General features: G+C 30.1%; 1 protein-coding gene across 2 annotated transcripts in view; it reads right to left on the bottom strand.

Moving 5' to 3' along the window:
- Nucleotides 1-1,928: 1,928 nt before the first annotated feature.
- The window catches only part of LOC130444850 (homeotic protein distal-less-like), a 174,650-nt gene continuing 150,763 nt past the window's right edge, over nt 1,929-25,815 (bottom strand). Inside the window, exons 3-5 of one of the 2 annotated variants that reach the window (XM_056780140.1) lie at nt 22,285-22,477; nt 18,701-18,986; nt 1,929-8,492 (exon numbers count right to left, since the gene is read on the bottom strand). In XM_056780140.1, coding sequence (XP_056636118.1) covers nt 8,474-8,492; nt 18,701-18,986; nt 22,285-22,477 — 498 coding nt within the window. In that variant the 3' untranslated portion in view covers nt 1,929-8,473. The remainder of the gene's footprint in view (nt 8,493-18,700; nt 18,987-22,284; nt 22,478-25,815) is intronic. The other variant, XM_056780141.1, reaches the window with a different exon arrangement.

Below are 25,815 nucleotides of genomic sequence, written 5' to 3'. Positions count from 1 at the left end.
TGCTTTTGATTGGCAAGTTCACCTGAAAGTTTCACATATCAAGTTATTCATTAGATTTGGCACTATATACTTTTTAGATTTACCCAAAAATGGAAAAGAGGTGAAAAAAAAACATTTTTTACTATTCCTGACATTTGATGGGGCAGATGAAAGTTAATGAAATCCATCTCGAAAGAAGCCCATCAATAATATTTCCAGTCAAGGCTTTTCATTGTGCTTTTGTTTGTAATAGAATAATTTAGTGTATTTTCTGACTGAATCTGGTAGACTCAACTTTCATTTTGATGCATACTAAATAAACATCTTGGGTCTAGGAATTCAATCACCAATAAAACGAGATATTCAACTCATTGAAGTGAAAAAGAGAAAAAGAGATTTAAATAAATGGAAAATATATTTGGAAATGCGATATTATTTTTTCTTTCTTTAAAAAAACTGTAAGAAAGTTTTTGATTCAATGGTTGAACATTTAAAAAATCTAACCGATTCACAGTAATTAAATCTACTATTATTTTATTATTATTCTCCAGAGAATTCCTCAGTCATTATGCGGAAACAAGTTTCTCCGGTCAAAATTTAACGTATCCTTACTCTAATTATCGAATTCATTATTATTATCAATAATAAAACGACTTATTCCATCTGTTCTTGTATAATAAATATCAAAATCATACAATAATGTTAGCCTTTTATGCAAATTAAATTGTAATAAGAAAGTTGAGACGTAGCTCTTTCTATGGTAGTATGGTAGTCATAATTTTATTTTTTTTCTTTGGCATAGTGTATTGAGATACATCTATTACTGTCAGAAATATTGCAAAATTACTTTTTCTCACATTGATATGCTCTTCTTCAAAATATTTAGGAATAAGTAATATTTGATTTTGTTCTTTCAAGATTACGATCACTTGACAGCTTGAAAGACTAAAACCATAACTAAATGGCCATTGTAAGTAAGAAAAATCAATTCGGTGTGTAATAAAATCTCTTACAATATTCAAAAAATTCTAGTATTGAGTAGAAGTTTGTGATGAAATGCTTTAAGTATTGGTTAATATTGTAAATATACAACAATTCACACATCAACAATTTTCTTGTATTAAAATTAGCAATATTAGAGATTTAGCAAATATATAAGATTTTTAAAGACACACCAAGATCAAGAACATGACATTACAAAACCAAGTCCAAGACCAAGTATGTAAGCCCAAAATCAACCTGGTCTTGCTTTTCAGCTTGTGGTCTGGCTTGTATCCTTACTAAAACTCAATCAAGCATACTAGCACTGATTAATTTGTTCTTAGTCATACAGTAAGTTAAATAATGTATCGTCTTCAGAAAAAATCGATGTTTTTCATGTTAGCTTAGGCCTTCGTAGCTTCTTTTTGGTTAGAAGAATTGTATTAAGTTTCTTTATCGTCAAAAAGAGGTCATAATACAGAAAAAATTACGAAGATCATATTAAGTGCCGAAACTGAACCTAATCATCTCAATAGAAGTGATTAGAAAAGTCAAAATTCATCAAATCTGAATTTTATCGATTTTATTCTATCATAATTACCTGGTGCATCTGAAGCCCTTCTCAGGAAGTTTTGTAAGTTCAAAGCTATACACAGTTCTCGTGGTATTTGTTCTATTAAAATACGCCGAATCTTATTTTTCTTCAGTTTTTGTCATGAAAAGTTTTGTCGCAATTGTGGTAAAGTGGAAAAAGTGCTGGTGTATTATTTCTTTTCACTTATATATATAAAATGATAATAATTGGAAGAATAAATATTTTTTAAGCAGGTATTCGTGATGCAATGAATGGAAAGCTACTTTTTAAAGGAATTTTCCCGAAACAACTTTAGAAGTCTGTCGCAAACTCTTTTGATATCCAACAAAATATTTGTCAGGTTGTAAAAGGTGATGAAAATGAAAAAATATGAATTTGTTATGTATATTTATTTTACACATTTAGAAATATCTTTTCATGTAATATTTATAATTTTCCTTCTAATTTTTCGATTAGAACTACTACTTTACAAATAAGGTACATCTTCCTATCTCAACACACACCGTACAATCATCTAGTACTTTTTTATATATAATATACAGAGAATCACTAAAACTTTACACTTTTGCCAATGTAGCAAAATCAAAGCTCTTTTTACATAAATCCAAGTTTTAACAACGAGGACATTTTTTTACAATATTTAACAAAATATAACGCATAAATTTTACATTTGGATCTTGTGCTATTCTTACACCAACATTTTTATGAATCATTTGAGATGTCATTTATCAGATATTTGTATATAAGATTCAGGCACTTTCATATTTTCGTTAAATGAAAGAATTTAAATTCAAATATTCACACTTTTATACAGAGTATTTAGCTCATTTATTATCTTCTGTATCTATTAACAAGAACATGCAGTGACATTTTCAACACTTTCATAAATGATATTTGGAGTACAGTTAGATAACTGCGACTTCTTCCGAAAGGAATTTAACCACCTAGAGTAAATGATAACTAAACCACCATAAAGTAGAAATTGTAAATAATTTTCCAATCTCAAGGATTGAAAGATTGATATACGTATGTTAAAAACCAAATTTTTAATTTTCTTATTTGAATTTCATTTTTAATGTGACTAGAAAACTAATATTTTAGCGGTCATTTTGGGTTATATTCATTAAAAATATAAATTTTTATAAAAAGCAATTAAAATTGAGGCATATGTTTCCAAATTAATCAAATAATTCAAATCTAAATTTAATAACACACAAAACAAAAAAAACACGATCTTATTGGACTATTTTTCAGTTATTAGAGTTTCCGTGAATGTTGGCATTTTGAAAATTTGATGGGAGCTGGGAGAGAAAGCCCCCAGGGGATTTTAGGGGTATTTTGTAAAAATTAATATTCTTTCAAATGGGTAAAATTCAGCTCTACCTAATTTTTTCCCGAGTACTTTCTGTTTGGACTAAAGATATAATTATTTCATTTCATGTAAAAAGTTTTTTTTTTAATTTTTAGTCAAATACTCTCCCAACTTCGTACTAGTTTGATAGTTAGTTTTCATCATATTTCCTCAATTTAACAAATAAATAATTGTACTTGGATTCAGCACTATCAAATATATAAATTTAGACTGCTCATAGAGTCTAGAACGAGATTTATCGGTTCTTTATCTCCTCAGCGACTTTTTAGAAGTATCCTGCTCTTAATAGAATACCTCAGAATGAATCTCTCTGATGAGGCACAAAATATAAAAAACTGGCCATATTTGTCCACTATCTGGTTATCTTCAAATTGATGCCCATCATACTGTATACTGGGTAAAATTTATTCCAAACAATGAAAATATGAAGGTGACTTCATTCTAAATACGACACACTGTATACTTATAGTTTCCAAGTGATTTAACTGGAAATGATGACGTTTATTCGTCATTACTAAGAAAAAAATGTTCTACATGTACTGCACCTATATGTTAGATCAACTTGTGATAATTATGAGACTGTTTCAATATATTTCACCCTTTATTTTTAGAATTGATGTGTAAGTATGACACAAAATTATTACGCATGAATATACATATATGAGGTAAACAGTTTAAAATATCCACAAATAAAAAGCAATAAGTTATTTTTGTTATAAAACCGATAAGTTACCTCGTATATATAAGAATCTTATGAAAATAGATACATCAAAACATTTAGAAAATATGTCTGAATATTTTGCTGTAAGTTATAATAAGCCATTGATTGAAATATATTTTGTTAACAATAAAATAGACACTTTTATCACAACTAAACTTTTAAGCAATATTTTTCAAATTATTCAATAATCTTATCAATAAATTAATAGGTTTTTCACTTATTATCGACCGAGTTAGATCTTCATATGACATTAGCGAAGACTTCTTAAGAATTTCTTGGCCCAAAAATTAAGATCATTTATGAGGAAAAGAAAAGAGACTCAATTCTACCAAATCCATTCATCAAGATTGTTTCAAAAGAAAAACCTTCAAAGGGAAATTATCCACTAACAAGCAACATTTTAAAGTTAACTATCGATTATTAAAATTCTGTTGTGTCTCTAGTACCTACCCACAAAATTCGCATTCATCATTCTTGATATATATATATATAACCAAACCAGTTTTATTAAAAATTTTATAGCATTTTATCCTCCAAAGATAATTATTTGAATTTCAATTTTATATTTTCAATTAATATTCGTAGAGCCTTGTTTGAACAAAGTTTACATCTACTATATCATTTACACTTGATATTTCGGTAACCTACTCTTACTTATTCTCTGTATCTTCCTTGTTATCTACTTCACTTTAAGAAATTTACAAATAGAGGATGCTGGAACGGCCACAATTGCTGTCATCAATAGTCATGTGCCACATAAACATCTATCTAACTCGAAACATAATTTCCGAATTTACCTTTGAAGGCATTCAATGAATTCTGATTTTTTTGTGTTTTCAGCTTCACATGTAAATTTTTTCAATTCTATTAGAGTTGCCACTGATACTATTGATTGCACTGTTATGTACCATCTTACTTATTTAGTTTATGCATATCTTAGTCTTCCACTCTGTTTTTTTTTTATTTTGCAGAATTCATTATTTTATTTCCACTATAGTTTCTTTCTGTTCCGTTACTTCTCTGATATCTTTATTTTCTATGTTATTTCCCTTAGTTCTCGACGGTATTCTTTTTATCTCATCTATTTTCCTAATTATCCAATTCTCTGCTGCGTGTAATTGTTACAGCAATAATTGTTAATACTGTAATTCCAAATGCTATTTATATGATGAAGATGGTATGTTTTGTTGCGAAAGATGATCTGATGTTGTTTCTATTTTGAGGTTATGATCATTTCAAAGTCAGTTTTCGTATCTATGAAAATCAATTAACCAGGACAAATCAAACAAGGTTTTCGCATTTCTAAGTTATGTTCGTGATAATACTGCTTGTCGTAATTGTTTTGTACACATTTTGTTCTAAATAGTTCTTGATAAAAAATTATGCATTGATTTTTCTGATAAACTCAAAAATGAAGATGATAAAATTTAATTTAACCGCAAGTTGTTTTTCTTTGTAAATGAATAACAATTGCATGCTATTTTTAATCGTTAATTATTACAAAATCAATTAAAATGAAACTAAAAATATATGAAATAATGTGAAAGAATTATAGCAGAACAATGAACAATAAATTTCATTTATTTTTTCATTTTTTCTTTCTCAATTGAAATGATTGCTTTTGTCTGCTTTTCAATATTTTCAAACTTTCTTTTGATAATTTATTTTTGTTATAAAAATAACTGCACCCACATTATATGGAAATATCAGCATACACTTATCGATAAATAAGACACTTTAGAAGATAAGAACTCAATTATTACAAAAGTACTAAGCAAAGGCTCAAAAATCTCTGTAAATACGAAAAAACTCAAGAAAAACTACCAAAGCAAAAAATCGAAATTGTGAAGTAAACACTTAGAAACATAACCTAGAAATACGAAGCCCCAGTAATTTATTTAGAAACATTCATTGTGAATAGTTAAATGTGTAGATCAGCAGAGTTTGTTGGGCTCAGCCGCCAATACAAGATAGTTTGTACCAGGTGAACCCATTAAATGGTCTTCTGACTGTAAATTATAATTTTTAAAGCAAGCCCCTCACTTCGTCCAATTTAATTGTGAGAATGGTTCATAAATCAACAAACTCTGTAATTTCAGCTTTTTTCTTCTTTGGATGCCAATTACAATGAACAATTATTGTTGAATTAACAGCGACATTGCTCAATGATCTGTAAAAAATACTGATTTCTTAATATAATTATATATCTGTTTTTAGCTGATGGATTAACAATTCTGGATTGATATTTTTAAGAGTAAATTTCTGATATTCATTGATACATTCTTCCTGTTCTGGTATCGAATTCTGTAAACCGATTATTTGGCATTATAATAAATAAATTTTTTAAATTGCAGCTAATGGACAAAAACTTGATGAATTAGCACCCATAAAAGAGATCAAAGACGTAGATTTATTAAATTTCGAAGAGGATTATCGTAAAGGAAAGTTGAGAAAAGAAAAACTGGGTAATACTTAAAAAGGGAACGGTTTCTTCAGATTATGAATAGTTGGAATGCTCTTAGTGAATTATAACCACAATATATCAAAATATGATCACATCATTACAAGCAATTCAATCTAACCTTGCAAAAATTATATCAAGCACACTTTTTTCGCCTAGATATCCATCGAGGTACTTTCGTTGTACAACAAAACAAACATCATTTAATATTCTTTTGCAGCTTCTCATCTTTAGAATATCACACTCAAAAAGGACAATTATCATCGAAGTAATCGCATGATTCGTTGCTGTGGATTTTTATCTTGAGTAGGTGTAGCAGGCATACCTAAATCTCATTCTAATTAGGCTTGTTAAGTATATTCTAGGAGTAGATTGGTTATAAAACCACGGATTCTTAGGATCAGACATCTATATTTTCGAATATTGAAGGTGATGACTGTATAACATTCCCAGTCCTGACTCAAGAATTGGGTTTGTTTCGATTTGGTTAATATATTGACCAGTAGTGACCGCAGATTTTCCTCCAATTTACTTCTGCGTTCAAAAATAGACAAAATGGCCCTTTGTCCATAAAAATGTACACCGCTTTTTAATAAACTTAATTTATTTGTAATATGTATAGGTTTAAGTGGAAATCGGGTATGCTCATATACATATTTAATTTCTTCTGAAACGGACAAAGAATCGGTAGCAAAAAGTGACTGTTTGAAATTTAATTCTATTGTAAAGCTAAGAGCCTTAATAACAGCTATCGCCTCCTCTTTATATTTGGATACATGTCTACATAGTTTGAATTTTTTAGACACATTGGTATATAGAGCATAAAAGGCACCTCCCTCTACGAAGGAGCTTTTAGAGACATCAGTAAAAATAAACATGCGAGAGGACTAGGATTCGTAAATACAACTTAGGACATTAGAGCTTATCCTATCACTATCGCTATAATTGGGAATAATTACAGTAGTTGGTATAAAAATCGTCCAGAACCAGGTGTTTAGAATTCTAAAAGAAATATATCTGCATTTGATGGAGGTGCTGGAAAGTTTAATAAATATACTAGAAGTATTAAACCTCGGATAAAATTCTAAGTTGGGCCAGCTACAATAATTTCTAAGAAAACGCATATGCCCCAATGTCTTGCAAATATTTTAGTAAGGATATATTTATTAATGGATTATTCCGTTCGATGGAAAATCCATATTCATATAAAACAATAGGATTGAAAAATATCGTTTAAAAAAAGGTAAATTATGTCTTATATTGTTAACAAAACTAACATTATCCAATACTAATAACAAATTCAACAAAACCAGTTAGTACCGTAATTTTATATTACAAATTTTTCATTTTGAACAAACGCTAAAAAATCAATAACGTAGCATCATTAAACAAAATTTACGTGTAAAAGGTATTATTAATTATTCAGGTACACTGAAAGTTGTTGAGACAGGATGTTCTTTAATATATCGGTTGTATACAATTGTAGCATTTATACAGGAAAATTGGAACTAAACGATATAAAAAAACTAAAGCTAATTCATCGTTCTGCTGAAATATCAAATCGAAATAATCTGAATTTGAAAACTTCATTTTGTTATTTCTGAATGTATGTATATATGATACGTAGAAATGATTATTCAAAGATCCAACAAAGAACTAACCTGCATGTTAGGTGGTTTAAAAGTATAAAATTATGTGTTCGAGAAAGAAAATTCTTCGGTGATAATGTGTTGGGAAAAACTTTATTGTACTACACAAAATGAGTCCTAGGAGAAAACTTTTTACTGAAGAAAATACAAAATGTTGGATTTTTAAAAATTCATGGTAGTTAATAAGTTGAAAATCATTCAGAGAACAGGATTTGAACCACAGAATTTCTGATTGTTTTTTGTTTTGATCATTCAAATAATATACCGTCAATTTAATGATAACGAATATTCTGCTAAGGTAGTACGATGAAAAAGAATCGATTTACTACCCTGAAGAATTAGCTATTTAATTATAACATTACTGTAATTATTACTATACCTAATTATTCGACATCTGGAAATATATTCAGCTCAATTCCATAGTTTGGACAGATGTAATGTTTTTTTTCAGTGTACCTGATTATTTACCGGACTCTTACCCATATTGCACCTTCGTTTTTGCGAAAATCTTCATTTTTATCGAAATTGAAAATTTTTGCAGCCACCTTGAGATCCAAAAACCAATTTATACAGGGGAACGTAAAATTTTTAAAACAATGTAACTTAACCTACATCAACAAAATATCTTACATATCCACTGGTCACTTTTTGTCCTTTGTTGTCAAAAGTTTATTTGAAAAAAATTCTAATTAGTTACTAATCACTTATTCTTCTATTAAACTGCTGGCCAAACTCTGAAACAAAGAGAAAAGTCTGTTTATAATTCTGTAGGAACCAAAATTCATTAATCTAAATCAGATTTCGTATTTTGGTTGCTTTCAATTTGATAATTATGAAAAATTTCTTTGAATTTATATTAAAATACAGAAAAAAAGTTATAAATTGATTTAGAGGGGGTAAAGTAATACGATGCTATTTCTAATTTTAGTTTATTCATAAATTATGTAGCATTAATGAATATACACTCGTAAGCAAAAAAGTCGTCTCAGGCGACAACTCTGAAATCGCAAAATCAAAAAAACTAAACACCAAATTATATTTTCCTGAGTAAAATTTTAAAGGTAATAATATTAGCTTCCAAATGATGAGTGTTTATTGCACTCACAGTCCCACAATATGTTATGATAGATAACCATCCTTTTTATGCTTGTTTACAAAGTGCTAGAGGTAACTGACCCTTATGAAAAGGTTATCTACCTGACCTACCTATGCTACCTGATACCTGATAATAGACACAATTTGTGATTAACTTGCACAAGCGACAAGAAGTGGCCAATGTGCTGAATATGAATCAGTCCGCTGTTTCCAGAGTTTACCATCATTACCAACAGACTGAAAACTTTCATCGAAAACGCGGTTTTGTAAGAAAAAGATACATAAGAGAGATGGCCAAACAATTGCAGAGAAATCGAGCTCAACAAGAACTCAGACAAGCGCGAGGAGTGTGCCTGCATAGAAGAGGACGAAGTCTACAGAAAACCTGGAAAAAAATTCGCGCAGTGTTGTATAAAAAAATCTGGCTTTTAGAGGGAGTTCCTGGATGGTTTGGGCGAAAATTTCGATGGAAGCAAAAATCGAGTTGGTTTGTATTGGAATTGGCGGTGGAACGGAGGGATTAACGATGAAACGATACATATGTAGAAGAAATTTTAGGGGATCACCCCGTTCCTCACACCCGGTTTCATTGGCGAAAACTTTATCCTGATGTAGGACAATGCCCGTCGACATACTGCGGGTGCATTGCGACCTAATAATTTGTTGCTTTCAATGAATGTTTGACAAAACGCGTCTAAGGCAAATATTAAATATAGTTAGAATTTAATCGACTCGAATTTAATGCAGACATCGATAGCATCATTTTGTTTTAAATGTAAGGAGAACTAACAGTTTTTCTTATTGGAAAATATAAAATTCTATTAAGTCATGAATGTTAGTTACGTGACGATTGAATTTCTTTCAAAATTCCCACTGAATTTTTTCCCACTTAACATAATGGTTACGGCGATTGCTACTCTGTTATCTTTAACGCTGGCACTTGAAAAACATTGTTATTTCTAGTCATTGTAAGCGGATAATAAATCTTCACAAATGTGTTATTTTAGACTTCAATGAGAAAATGCGTCGAGGTCGAGATTTACAGGTAGTCTGCTGACCTTAAATATATAACTACGAGGTATGATCAACGAATGCGGTAAATTATTTAATCAAAAACAATCATTGAACTTTTTCGATGTTCTACCCTAACAAGGGTGCATTTATTCCAACGTTGTATCCATAAGTGACGGGTTCTTCGCATTGGCAAAAATCCTTCAATTAGAGCATTATTTATATTCGATAAAAGTTACAAAGCAACATGGTGTTAAATCTGGTATACAAACCGGATGTGGACATGTAGAAAAACTTGTTCGACCTAAGTATCAAGGAAAGCAAATTCGACCAAATTAATTACCTACCCTACGGTTCCCCGAAAGTCGTTTTAAATTCACTGGTAAATTCGTAAGTATAGTGTTACAGGTACCTGAATACAGGAGGCAGGTATGTATCTGAAAATTAAAACGGACAACTATTTTCACCTAATATATTCCTACATTAGATTTTTATTATTATTATATTAGATAAACAACAAGGAATATCCAAGTTTAGCAGGAACATGAGAAAAAAATTCTCAGAAAATCGTAATCATCGTTAGTGCTCTTAACACTTTTGGAGTATACGCAATTTTATGTCTTCAGTTACTGAAGAAACACTGCTAACATCCGGAAGTGTAGTTACGTTAGGTTAGGTATCTAATTCAGTTTTTTTGGTCTTAAAATATCTGAGTTTATATGTACAAATACTACATCACAAATTCCAATGGCCGAATTCACCAAACCAAAAAGGCCGAATTTATTAATGTTTTGAGATAAATGAATTAGTTTTGCTGCAGAATTTCTGACACCATTTCTTTTATTCTATAGTTTTATAATGATTTACATAAATTTTCCATCAATTACTTCAGTTCATATCATTTTCATCATTACATTTTCTTACTATATTATTTTGTCTCTTTGTTATAACTCCTATATGGTCAATTTTCACTTAAATTTCGATGCCTTTATGTTCACAACATACTTTTTAACTTAATCACCATCAGCGTGAATTACTTAAATAGTTCTTTTACTAAATGGATGCTAAAAATTTCTCATTTTCCAATGCATTGTGAATAAAGTGTATATAAAAATATAAGTATAAAATTTCAGTTGAATTTATAAATAGTTGAAATAATTTTTTGATTATTTTAATTATGTACAAAAACTATTTCGTACAATAATAATATACATTATTAACAGTGTAAATCAACCATAAATTATAATATATTTTAGGTCGCAAGCTCGAAAAGAAAAGTTTTTAAATTTATTTTTGACTTAATATATTTCCAGCGGTAAAGAGTGTTATTCAATTTTTCATTCGAAAAGATAGATAGTTATAATTCTTCCAATATCAATTGCAGAATACAGTTTAGCGAGTATCAATCAATATTTCATAAATTACCAAATACCAAATTGAGAAATGAAAAATAATGTTTACTCCCTGTATAAAATTTAGTAAATATCCAACAAATCGGCAGTCCACATGGACTCATCATTTCCACTGTTTACCAATGAAAGTATCGAATCGTAAACATAAATGCATTTCTATTGGCCGACACTGTATGGACACAATTTCTTCGAAATATTCCTGACAGACATTGGCGTCGGTTGACGAGATTAATTTAATTTAAATCAATATTTTTTTTTTGTTTTATTTGTAAAGAATTTATCTCCCTTTATCCCCGTTTATAACAAACGGATGGATGGTGTACAAAAAGGGCTCAGTTCACGCCTGATACCCTGTTTAAACCAAACTCCCTTACAGGTAGGTACATTTTACTCATCTATTTACGTTTTATAATTTAATATTCAGTTTTAGCAAGTTTGCGAGATATAATAATTTTTCAAGTTCCAAAAAGTTCCAAGTAGGACTGCAATTAAGTCCATCTATCTAAATAACGGCGTATAATGCTGTCCAATTTATAATGATTCGATTGCCTTTTAACGAATACTTTCTTGCATAAGATACACATATTTTTAAACATTGCTTGTTGGAAGATAAAACCCTGAACATCAGAGACAAATGACGAAAGAATCATAGAAAGGTCGGGTATGGTTTGGGTGACTTCAACAAAGAAAAATTCGGATGAGAAAATCAAAAATAAAGCGACTTATATCTGACACAAAATGGAAGGAATCTGAGGGAAAAACATTTTGAACAAATGTTAGGTTAGGGTAACATTTTGGTGATTTCGTCAAATAAAAAGCAGCTTGGGAAAACTAAGAATAAAGCTGATAACCGACACTAAATGAAAAAAAAAGCATAGGAACAAAGACATATTGGACACAAACATCAAAAATAGAAAGTAAATTGCTTGTTGCGAGACCAAATTTCATCAGAAACAGAATAATGAAGGTATCAAAAACGGAGAGGTTAAAAATTTGTGGATCTCTACAAAAAAATAGCATAGCCGACACTGAATGAAAAAATCTGAACCTTCCTAATAGCTTATTCACGAATTTCATCATTGAAATTTTTTGTTGTCAAATAGCACTAATTAGAAAATAATATTTTCTCAAATAAACATATGAACGAACATGGGATTTTGAAATCATAGACTGATTTGACAGTAATAAAATCATCAATAGATTATTGGATATTTGGAGTATTTTCTTTACATTCTAATCGAATTAAACCAATTGAAAGAATTAAATAACCTCGTCTATGTTGATACATTTGAAGTTTTCACGTATTAAATATGGCAACTATTTAATATTTCTTTCACTGCAACCATCGAAAGCTACCTTCTAGTATAGTAACTTGTCGTGCATAGAATTGAAAGGAATTTTTAAACAAAAGAAATGGGTGGGCTGTCTCATACGTATGAAATTTGACGATAATTATATGTTGGACGTACGTATAAACGAGTAGAATTTCCTCGACATTTTTTTTATTTTAGTAGTTTTATTTTTATGTTTACTTTTGCATAACAGGACAACTAGTATTTAGTGGCCACTCAACTATGTTCGTTATAACTATCAGTGTTGATTTTTATCATTAATAAAGAAAAATTTGTTATATATAAGGAGGTAAATCTAACGAATCTGCACTCAAAAACACTGTTTCAAATTCTTCACATTTTGGAAAATAACACAAGTCAATTCAAGTCGAAGACATAAAGTTCTTTTTTTATCCCTTATACTTATACTTCTTCATTGATCTTGAATGGCAAGGAAAGTTAAGTAATACATAATGTTGAGCTACTCCAATTGTCTCTCAACTCTATACTTATTTTTTCTAATGATTTTTTTCTTGACCAATACCAAATTATTTCAGGATAATTGGAATTTTCTAAATTGTCAATCCTAAACTAGTTTTTTATTATGTCTGAAGTGAGACAATCAAAACAGACACCTTGAAGTAGAGACCATTCCATTCGAGTCAAAATGCATATTAATTGAGACTGTATGGGTACAATTAACAAAAGAAATTTTGACAACCGTTGACAACACTCCACATGCGGCTGTCGAAAGAGTATTTGATCCGAGAGGAGTAGAACATCCAGATGGATTTCACACTACTAGACACTTGAACAGCAGAAATGAAAATAAAGCAATACACCATTTTTTCAGCTTAAATATCGCAATTTCCAATTGATAGCAGACGAATTTTTGTTGTGTGAGAATTTCACTCTGTGACTTAGTTCAAAGAAGACTAAACTATACAAAAAGTTAGTGTCGATCGGTAGGATCAAATGTCAAACAGAATAAGACCTACCTAGTTACTATGATTAGGAAGAAACATTTTTTATTTCTCAAGCTTATCAATGTGTGCAGACAAGCCTTTCAGTGAAAACCAGAGGAACTCATCCTAGATAGTAAACTTCTTTTCAAGAAACATTAAAAGAAGATAAGCAGCGATGTCAGGAAAGTTCTAATGTAGTGCAGATACTTTACAGAGAAGAATTGGAGTCGTAGCCCAAATATCCTGCTGTGGATATACTCCATCATAGTAGGAACAATCAAAAATATCGCGAGAATCAATATCTCAAAGTTACAAAGACTCCCCATAATGGAAAATGTAGTGTAAAAAATAATGTCAGAATGTTTAGAGATGAATGCAGTCGAAAAAGGTAATAAACAGTATAATAGTAAAATATTGCGTAAGCTAATGTCGCTGCTAAACTCAATGTAAACCGTCCGTAAGGTACATATCAATTCAATAATTTTTAGGCTCTATTTCGATGAAAAAAATGATTATGAGAGTTGAAGTTGGTCATTTTCTATTGAATAAAAGGAAATAATTATATTATATTGCTTATAAAGGCTAGTTTATTGAAAAGTAATGTACAGCGGATTGACGAAAAACCTAATTTCATGAATCAAGAAAAATAATCCAAATCAACGTTCAAATCTTTATCGAAATTTCGCTTGAAGGTTTGGTCTACAACATTTCTTTCATTGATACCTTTAAACTGGGATTCTGAACATGCCCAAGCCTAGAGGACAATTAATAGCTTGGAATATAGATCATAGAAACCTACTTCGTAGGTGCTAACTAAAAAAGCCTACATAATTTGACTGTTATCTCGCGCTCCTTTCTGTTATTCCTCGAATACATCGGAGTGCAGTTGAATAATACATGGACGGAAGTTTCCACCTTTGCCTTCAGCTGCAAGTTTAATGAGACTGTATTCCAGTAGTCTGTCATTTGTTATATTTACTTAGAAGATAAGTTTCCACGAAAACTAACCTTTTCAACAGACATGGCTTTTTCTAAACTCTGGGTGTTGCTAGGAAAACAATATCAATTGAACGGAGAGGTTATAGTAGCTGTGGAAGAGTATTTCGATGGTCTTGCAGATTCTCAACCCAGAAATGGAATAAATAAATTCGAGAAGTGCATTGAAGTTTGTTTTTTTTTTTAAATTTATTGAATAACCAGGTAATGTAGGTTACAACTTCAACCCTGCCAGGAAGTCACGTAAATTCTCATTAAAAATAAATATGATTGCATCTAATAACGTCTGCTTTTCAACCGAAAGTCTACTTATTTAATTTTTAATAATATATTGACTAATAGCCAATTTATCGAAGAAAGTCACTTTTGCTTAATACTATCAAATTAATATTTAATTAACGGATATATTTACTGGCGACACATTTGTCAGTTGATTGCAAATTATTTAAGATTGAATTTCATCACTACTGCTAACTGTTGATGTTGATAATGATTGAGGTACCGTTTCAGAGTGAATTTTCGTAATGAAGTTTGCTTTGAAAATAGTAATGTTAGAAGGTGTTAATGAAGTTGAGCTTTTAACAGTAGTACCTTTGTATACACTCTAAAAAACTAGCGACAAGATAAATTTCCTGATGTCAAGTTCTCCTGAATATTTGAATTAAATATTGTTTATTACCAGTTTTAGAAAAATTACTATTAATTCTGATATTTCAAAATCAAAAGAAAATTTTGTTTTCCCCAGTTTTCATAAACTATTCAATTTAGATAAAGGTTTGTAAGACTAACACGCTCCACTATTTTTAAACGCTGAAACCAAAATTAGTGAAACAATTTTCAAAGCATCGGAATTTGGCGCTTGCGTTCTAGCACCTTGTATATTTTTTATAAAAAATTCCTGAAAATGTATGAAGCTTAAGGTGTCATTCATACAAATTATAGTCGTTTTTCACATGTTATTCTTTGTTTTCCGAAAAAATGTCTGCATCGTTTAAGATTGATTTTTTTTATTTTGAACGTACTTGGCTACTTTCATAGGTGTGGTTACAATATATTCCGAGGGTAGCGCTATATATTCGGAGATAATAGAAAACTACAGACCTTTTTAGAAGAATGATTTTCTTGAACTTGGGAGTAATCACCACGTACATCAATGCAAAGCCAGTCATATTTTTGAATGCTCTCAAAAAATGGATTAAGGGTGTAGGAACAAAACATCCCTACAGTATTAGACAGCTTAGCAAGTAAAGTTGACTGTTTAGTTTGAAGTATAGAAAATCTAAGAGGAAAATAACGACTTAAAAGTTTTATGAAAAATCTCGAGATCTGAAGAAATCGTTTATGGTTAATCCTGTTCATCGAGATATTGTTGTGTGCATAATTTTTTCTACAGAAAATTGCTTTTTGGGCATAGTTGGTATTGGTAAATATGCCATATTACTATTTTAAAAAGAATACAATAATCGCATTATCAAACATTTCAAACGAGTGATTTTTGTTCTTTTAATTTGAAAAATGTTACGCACGTATTGTTTTGGATAACCAATTTTTCAAAAAAGCATCCCTTTATTGCAGTTTACGGTTTGAAATCATTGGTAGTTTATTTGTATCAGCTTTTATTTAAAAAATTTGTGACCTTTTGCAATTAACAATATGCTGTACCTACTATGAGGTACCATTTTTTAAAAATTCCCTTTTATCCAAGAATCAACCAATTATTCTTGTTGATTACCAATTTTGTGAAAAAAAAACATTTTGTAAAAGCAGTTTACGGTTTGTAATCAGTGGTGGTTCATTTGTATAATCTTTATTTTCAAGTATTTTTGTCCTTTCGTATTAAAAATGTATTTTTAGCACCCGACCATCACCTGTTATGAGGTTTTCAATTGTTTTATATTAAAAAATTGACTCATTATGCACCAATATAAAAAAAACATTCTTTCATCGCATTTTGCCGTTTGAAATAAGTGGTAGTTCATTTGTTTCAGCTTTTATTTCAAAACTGTGTGACTTTTTGTGTTAAAAATATTTGTTTGGTACAGTTACAGTACCTATTATGAGGTACCGTTTTTTAAAATGGTTTTCATCTAAAAATAAATCATTTATGCTTGGCGAATTTGGAGAAAAACACATTTTTATCAATTTCTAATTTAAACATTTTATTCTTTATGTATCAGTAGTTAATTTGTATCATCTTTATTTTCAAATATTTTTGTATTTTTGGTACACAACCATCACCTATTATAAACTGCCAATTGTTTTAAATTCCTTTTTATTCAGAAATTAAAAAAATATCTTGTGGATTAGTAATTGTGTGAAAAACATTTTCTTAGTGCAGTTTACGGCTGGAAATGTGTGGTTCATTTGTATCGTCTTTATTTCTAAATAATAATATCTTTTTATTTCTTATTTCTTAACCCATTTTTCTCCATTTCTTGAAAAATTAATCAATTATACTGATGGATCACCAATTTTGTGAAAAAAATATTTTTGTGTTATTGTCTAAAAAGCATATTTTTTGTTTTATTTTCAAATTCCTTCACATGGTGATAATAACATAAAATTGAATTTACTGTTGTTGATACCACACCATGAGTTGCCTCAATAGTTTGATACCTCTCACTATCTTAACGTTTTCAGTACTAACTGAACAGAGCCTTCCAACACGTGATAGATAGAGAATAGAGATAAAGGTCCTAAAAATATAAGCGATAGCTCATATGATTCGGAATAACTTTTAGAAAAATATGTTAGTTGCTGGTAAATTTTTTTCAAGACATAAAATGTCATTTAAGAAATTTGAAAAAATTCTAGTGTCTTTATAACACTTGAAAGAATCGAATCCCGTAGAGAAAAAAGTTCAATCACTATTTTTCAAAAAGTTTTTTCCTAATCTCCTTTGGCATAAATAATGGGTTGAAAGGTATAAATAAGTGGCCTATAAATTTCAAAGTCCGTGGAGCTCTTCCGGTAGTAAATATTCCTCGTAGTTTATTAATTTTTTAATTATGATTTTCTATAACTATTGCAAAATCAAATATCTAAAAAATGTTGATAAATTTTTTTTCCAATAATTATTCAGCTATGCCTGTTTTCATATTAAACAATACATAGGTTATGAATTTTTGACGTGATTTGTTTAGACAATTGTTTCAAACAAATAGAGAAATTTAATATTTTTAAAAAATTTTTTCTGCTATTTCATTGTCCAGAGAAAATTATGATTTTTAGAAAGAGATTATTTCCTTCTAATTTTAAATTGTTTGAAATAATATGAGATAAAGTTGTTACTGGGCCTACTACTAAGTTTTATAAAATTCTTCAGGTTTCAAAGTATTGTAGAATATTTGTCAAATATCTTAAGATTTATAAGGGTTTTATGAAGTTATCTATAATACCCTAAGAGTAAAAGTTTTATAATAAGGTTTATAAGCACATTATAAATCCTGCTAATTAATACAATCGTTTTATAGATAATAAAAGAAGAAGAAGCTATCAAAATTATTATGAATGTAAAAATTCTTCATAAACCTCTTACGCTCCCGTTTAATAAAATTTTAGGCTCTGATAAATAGTAGTTATACTATTATTTGAAACAGTTAAGGGGGTTGGAGAAATGAGAAAGATATTTAAAAAAAATTGTTTCTTTGTTCGGAAACTATTGAAACAACCCTCGTATCACTAATTCGCGTTATAACTGATGTTATATATATATATATATATATATATATATATATATATATATATATATATATATATATATATATAATGTTAATCAACTTTCTGGAATAGTATAATTAAAAAGAAGTCGTAGTATAAACACGTGGAGTAGTTATTTTCGAATTAAAATATAATTTAGGTACATACATAGTTGCAATTTTTTTTGTATTCTCTTGCAATTATTCTATAATAAATAATTGTACTAGAAAGGTTTGATAAAATAAATTGTCAACGTGTGTCAAGGCAAAATCTGAACGATTGAGTGAAAGCGAATATCATATGAATTTGTTTTCAAATTTGTTCATTATCCTGTTAGTTTCAATTTGGAATTCAAAAGATTGTATTCCACCAACTAAAAAATACTCCGTTGCTTTCACGTTATTCAATGAAAGAAATAAATGAGCATACTTACGTTAGGAGACCAGGATTGTCCGTAGGATACCAAGAATACTGCGGGAGGTAATTGTGAGGCGGGGGATGAGGGTGCGGATGACTCGTAGAATGGGGCGGGGGATGAATGGGCTGTTGGTGGGGCTTAATGTCGCCCCAACCGCCTCCGCCGCCCCCTCCAACACCAGGACTGGCGGCTGGTTGTGGGCCGCCAGCCGACATGTCTGAACCGGGGGTGGAACTAGGAGCGGGAGAAGGGTGCTGCATATAACCGCCAGTTGCCGGACTACCGCTCGACGAGCCGCCTCCTGAAACAATTCATACGAAACGTGAATATCAACAACAAATAATTTTTTATAATAAGTGTGCTTTTTAATGTGATTTGAGTGATTTTGGAATAGTTGATAAATCGTCTTGATTTTAGAAAATATAAAATACAATCCGAACATTGTGTATGCCATCAAAAACGAAACTTGTAAAAAAACCAAGTCTTGCAACTCTACCGTAAAAAGTTGTGAGATCCATGTAATATCAAATTGATTTATTTAACTTTTTTACGGTGGAAGAACTGAGTAGTGAGACTTTTTGTGAGGTTTTTTAGAAACTTCGTTTTTAATGGCATCTCATTTCTTTTTGTAGATAGATGCTTCTCAAATACCAACAACGAATTTTCTTAAAACCCACTCTCTGTCTTATGAGCTTTTCTCGTTTTTTTAGGTAGAATTCCTCTTTTTCTTCTCAGGTACTTATTCTTGAGCTTCAGCTACAGTTTTTCTCAAAGTCCCTTTCTCGGAAGCTTTGATGTTACAACTTTTGACAAATCTGGACGGTAAATGCTTATAAGTCCACTATATTCACAAATTGAGGATTACTGTGCTTTAATACTTCCAAAGTCGATATTAATTAGATGTAACCCGCCCAGACTTGTAACTATCGAAAGTGCGACGTAAACTTGACCGGATGTGAATACTGCAGAACCGATATCCATCAGCGCATTATTAAGACTTTGTGTTTAGTCATAGCATATGCTATAAATATGGGAAACCGTTCACTATAAACATGTTCTTTATTAAATATATTTTCCTAGTTATTTTTGTATTTTCTTTTTGCACTATAATTTTATTTTTTTCTACATCATATCGTATGGGATTACAAAGTTATTCATGCAGTTGTTGTATCTAGAAAACTGGACTGGAATTGCAGAATATTTAAGTTTTTTCTTGATTTATATACTAAATACAAATTGTGTTCAAAATTTGAAGCTCCTATAAGTGCCTTGGAGTTTTGATGTATGGTCAGTCATTGAGTGAGAGAATTAAGAGCTTTGACTACTGGTTCAAATTGAATGAAATTTGAAATATACCATGTTTATACAATGCTTGCTTGGTTACTAGAAATACAGGCTTCTAGTTCAATTTTAATAAGCGTCGAAAATGTACTACTTTTTTGCTCGACTGCCGTGCCCTCAGATATAATTGCAAAAATTACTTACAACAATCAATTATGAGTCGTGATATGGAATTTTATGATATCAGATTCATTTAGTTGAATAAAAAACAACTTTTATAATGAGATCGGATATAAATAATATAGATTTTGTCTTTTTTTGTTTCAAAAATTGAAATACGTCTAATTAAGAGTAGTTATGTTGAATTTCAATACAGATTTTTTTACAGTGAAAGATATGCATAAAGATTATTTGAATCAGTTTTTTATCGATAGACTGACTCAACAAGTGTTTTTGGTAATTATTTTCTATTCCAGACAGATAATAATCTATAAAATGGCCTTCGTAAATTAAATGTTCAGCAATTTGCTGTCACTTTTGTGAGATGTAATCCAATTATTGAGTTAACTTTTAGATCCACCAATGTTTTATTTGTTACAATTTAAACTAATTAATTTGTTGGTGTTATATCTTGAAGGACTGTTTATTTTCAGATAATATATTTGAACTCAAATACTACAAATTTGGAAATAACTGATATCATATTATGGTAAAGATACATACGGATGATTGATTAGTGTGATAAAATTCAATGCGTCCTTTGTCCTTTAAGATATAAATTTACAAATTTAAGGGATTAAAGGTATCATTGATATTCACATTTTAAAATTATTGAAAATCTTACAGGGTGTTCTAGGATGCTGTGCCATATCAAAGATACATTTTTTTATGAAACATTCTATAAATTGCATTGGAATTAATTTGACTTTCCTATTACAATAATATGGGGATCCTACGAGATATTTAGAAAGTTGTGACACTGCGCATATGGTTTGTAATCAATTCTTGGCCTTCTCGGAAAACGTAACATCATTCATAGATTTGAGTTTTGGAGAAGCATTCCCAAATTCCTCTAGTAATTCTCGATAAATTTCCTCGGATCTTACTTTATCTTTGATTAAAAAGCGAATAATGATGCGTTGGGCAATAAATACGGATACATCTTCCCAACTAATGGCTATAAGGGCACTAAAAAGCGAGGTTCTCGGTCCGGCTTTACAACATCCCACGCGGACTAAAATTTTTGTGAATTTATTCAAAAATTTCGATTAATGTTTGAGCCGCCCTCATAATATAGAATTATCTAATATAATAATAAAGATACTATTAACTTCATTATAGCATTTGTAATAATTACTGTGGTAATTTACAATTTAATTTAACGCCATTATATAAATAAAATATAAAATTATTTATGAGATTGTTATATTTTTTTTATATGTTTAACTTCATACAACATTTTTTATTGAAGAAAATAATAAAATTTTTAATAGGGAATTTCTGTTAGAAAAATCAATAAAAACACTGTTTGAATTGTAGTTTAAATTGGATTTGAGTTTTTAAAAGTACCAATAAATAAGTGAATCTACGTAATTTTATATTTTCAGTTACTCATTGTCTCAACAAATATTTCATTAGCAGTTGTGTGTTCATTGGGTTCAACGAGGAATATGTAGTTAACAGAAATTTGTGTGAACTTTTTCGTACTATGGAATTTCTTTTAAATAAAAATTATATTGACATATGAGAAAAACTTGAACATATTACACGTAATACTTTGCGTCATCCTGACTCACATTAGCAAACTGACAAACATATTTTTATTTTCAAGTAGTCTCCATCAAGTTCAACACATTTTTCCCACCGATGTTCTAGTACCATTATTTCACCGCACCCCATTACCCGAAGAATATCTTTTACTATACGGGTGTTCTTCAAGATTTGGAAATATCTGTTAATCGTCGGGTGTTAAATCTGGAGAATACAGCGTATACTTATCTAATTCCAAGCTTCCCAGAGCTGTTGCGGCAATTACAATGCGTTGGAGACAACTTTTTCAAAGTATGTAATCAACTCGCGTTGATATAACTATTCATAAATGGGTTGGAAGCGTAGCAAATAGATTAGATATCGACAATATTCTAATAATGGGAATAAACAGCATCAAAATCATTTATAAGTAATGAAAAAACTGAACTAGATCTTCAACACCCATTGAAATGGTTTTGAATAATCAGTTTAGTTTGGACAATAAGAAACTATTAAATATTAATGATAATAATATTGAATAAGAAGAAGAACCATAAAATATAGTTTACCTTCCATTTTGATCCTACCTTGCATCATGTTCTGACCCTGTGGTCCTGGACTACTAGAAGGCATATTTGAATTAGGACCTAATAAACCCGAATGACCTCCGGGAGTACCATTGTTGTTTGTGCCACCTGTAACTTGTGCTGCTTTCATCATTTTCTTGTATTTACTTCTCCTATTTTGAAACCATATCTTCACCTGTAACAAAACCTCATTGTAAACTAATTATTTTCACAAAAAATAATACAAAATGGCACAAAAATTGTTATTGGAGCAATAGGAACTTGATAGCATATGTTTTCAATATTATTATTTCAATATCAAAAAGATCGATATAGAAAAGCAGTGAAAAAAATCCTGAGACTATTTTACAAAATAATAATTTATAATAGATAGTTCAAAGTGTTTTGATGAACATGTCCATAAAAGGTTAATTCAAATTTGATACAGAGAATAAAATGCAACGCAAAAACGGTAGTGAGAAGCTTGTAATTTGAATCAACGTTTGCCTTAAACATTGTAACAAAACGCAGTTTATAGTTTCCTGTTTTATAATCTCCAAATTTAATACTTTATGTGATAGATGCCGCTACCAAAAATATGAAATACGCAATGATAGATAAACTGTGTAGTAAATTTTTGTCTTAAAACATAATTTTGTGTGAAAAATCTATACATTTGCATCTTATACGGTATGTTATAGAAATAGATCACATTTCCTATTATTCTATGTGCGACATGAACATATGTGAACCTCCATTTGAATTCTCAAAATTCCAAAAATTTGTCTTTTCCTTAAGTTTCAGTTTTATATAATTCATACATTCAAATTAGCACACCGTTTAAAATAGCAAACTAAAATCCATTGATTGTATTTTTGTATTCGAAAATAATTCTGAGAGTTGGCCCAGTACTTAGAGGAGACGTGTCATTTAAAAAGGTTCAAAACGGCAATAATAAGCGATTTAAGTAAACATTGTGGCTGGATCCATATTAGTAAAATTAGTTTTACACAATCATCTTCATTTGAAAATTATTTGTTACTCTTAGGACACGATTTCCAAAAGACAAAGCGAGTGAAAATCTGGGGCTATAAATGTTAAATAATGTATTCTTTCTAAAATAGTTATAGATGATTAGTAAATTCAAAGTAGCCGTAGGCTATTCATCTTTTGCCGCCTCTACTGATTTCTGAAATTTCGTGCGTTAATTCACAATTATTTAAATAACATTTTGCATCAAAACAATCTAAATTTTATAATTTGATGACCAAGGTTTTGTGTTATTTGTGTATAAAACTCGTGTTCTCCTTTCTAACCAAATTTGCCGCCGTAGGCTTCAGCCTACTCAGCCTGTAGGTAAATCCACAACTGGACATTCAGCAATACCAACGACGGAGAGAAAACAAAGTTTGTGAAGAAGATTAGTGGCAAAAATTAAGCTTGAAAACTGACGTACAGTTAAAGCAAATTTGTACACCACAAAATATCTACCTGCGGTATTTGAGTCGGTTGATATTCGCGAGTTAATGTTTCAGTAAGATAATGCTTCGTCATAAACTACACAGTGAATTTTGAGATGAAAAAACAATTATTAAACATCCACCCTATTCACCTGATTCGGTTATTTGTGATTTGTAGTTATTCCTTAACCTAAAAGGCATTTACGTGTTCGATGCTTCAAGTTTCACTTTGATGAAGTTGAATAAAGTATATTATATATATGTGGAAAATTTTTCTTCTATTTATATAAGCTAAACAAATATCGTAAGATAGTTGCCATAGAAAACACAGATTTTATGATGTTTCAATTTTCATTTCATTTAAATTTTCATCAAATTTTAACATAGTACAAGTTAGATATTCGATAAAGTATACAGTTTAGTTGGACGGTTGTCAAAAACTGATATTGTGAATATTGCACTTTCCACCATTTATGAAACAATAAGTGGAAGTGAACAAAGAATAATAATATAATAATTATGGCTTAAAACCCCTAATGGATCAATCCCCAAAGTTCATGTCTACACCTTGTCGCCACAACTTCCTATTTACTGTCTTTTCCTACCAGTTTATAATTTCTACTTTGCTCAAGTTATCTTCCACCTGTTTTAACTATTTGTACTGCTGCGTTTTTTGTACTACCGGGATCCCATTGCATGATATTTAATGCTATAGATTTTATACCTTTTTTTCCATAAATGCTCCCACCACTTAACTCGCCAGTTCGTCAGTTATTTCTTTGTTAGTTCTTATCCTATATTCCCCTTCACTAACTTTTGCTGATCCCATTATTATTCTTTTATCGTACTTATCAGTTTTTCCTCATCATTTCTTGTTAGTGTCCTTGTTTCAGCTAAGTATATCATTACTAGTCTTATCATCGTTTTATATAAATATTGATCTTTGTCGGTTTTGTCAGTAGGCTACTTTTCAATAATTTCTTATTAGTATGGATGGCTCTATAATTTTTATTAATTTTTTTTTCTTCAATGTCAGTACTTCTATCTCCTCTATTATTGATTATAACGCCGAGGTACTTAGACTTTTCTACTTCCATAACTTCATTACTCGCCAGCTCTCACTTTTCCTTTCTGACATTGCGTTCCAAATCTCATTATTTTTAGTTTGTTTACATAATAAATCTTCTTTTGGTTACAAATAATATATCATCAGCGTAAGCGATTATTTGTCCACCACTTGACCTTAAATTCCCTTTTCCTCATTTTATATTCTAAAATTTCCAAAAAGTGGAATGCCTAAAACTTTGACTAATGCCCATTCAAATTGATTGATGGCATGTGCAAAAGTAAAATTAGAAACGTTAACTCGAAGGTTGAGTTAAGTTTAGTTAAACATCGGAGCTGTCTAAAATATACTGAAGATCAATTGTGAAATGCTGCCGTGCAATAAGACGACGTCCCTTCACATAGAACAGAGTTGTGATTATTGATGACGAAAACTCACTCGATGTAATAGAAAAATGTCCAATCAACGTGAAATATAGAACCAAAATGAAATTTAAAGATAAAATTTTGATATGGTGTGCTATATCCGTTTCAAGTCCTCACGTCGGGCATGTGAAAGATATGGCTTTGGAATCACATATTTATACAGAGGCATATATCCTAAAATTCTAGCCTCTTTTCACTACGGCAGAATAACTAGAGATTGGTTTAAGGCTCAGGACATACCAGTTGCATCGGAAGAAGATAATCCTCCAAATGTTGCCGAGGCTCGCTCTATTGACAATTTTTGGAAGATATTGAGTAGAAAAGTGTATGATAAGAATTAGGAAGTCGAAAATTCGCGAAATTGACAATCTGTTCGTCCAGCATATGATGCAACGCGTTAAGTAAAAATTACGCGCAATTCAAAAAAATTGTTCTTTATGTATAATTTAAATTATGTTTCTTGTTAACTATATGTCAAAACTAAAGTGCTGAATAAATGAATTGTTAACATTATTTCATTGTTTCAAACTTACACAACATATTTTTTTTATTTGATAGCACTCCACATTCAATACCTTTCTCT

Source organism: Diorhabda sublineata, chromosome 6 (genome assembly GCF_026230105.1).
Source record: "Diorhabda sublineata isolate icDioSubl1.1 chromosome 6, icDioSubl1.1, whole genome shotgun sequence".
In the NCBI taxonomy this organism is placed as follows: domain Eukaryota; kingdom Metazoa; phylum Arthropoda; class Insecta; order Coleoptera; family Chrysomelidae; genus Diorhabda; species Diorhabda sublineata.
The sequence above is the reverse complement of the archived record's forward strand: the minus strand, read 5'-3'. Positions and strand labels throughout refer to the sequence as shown.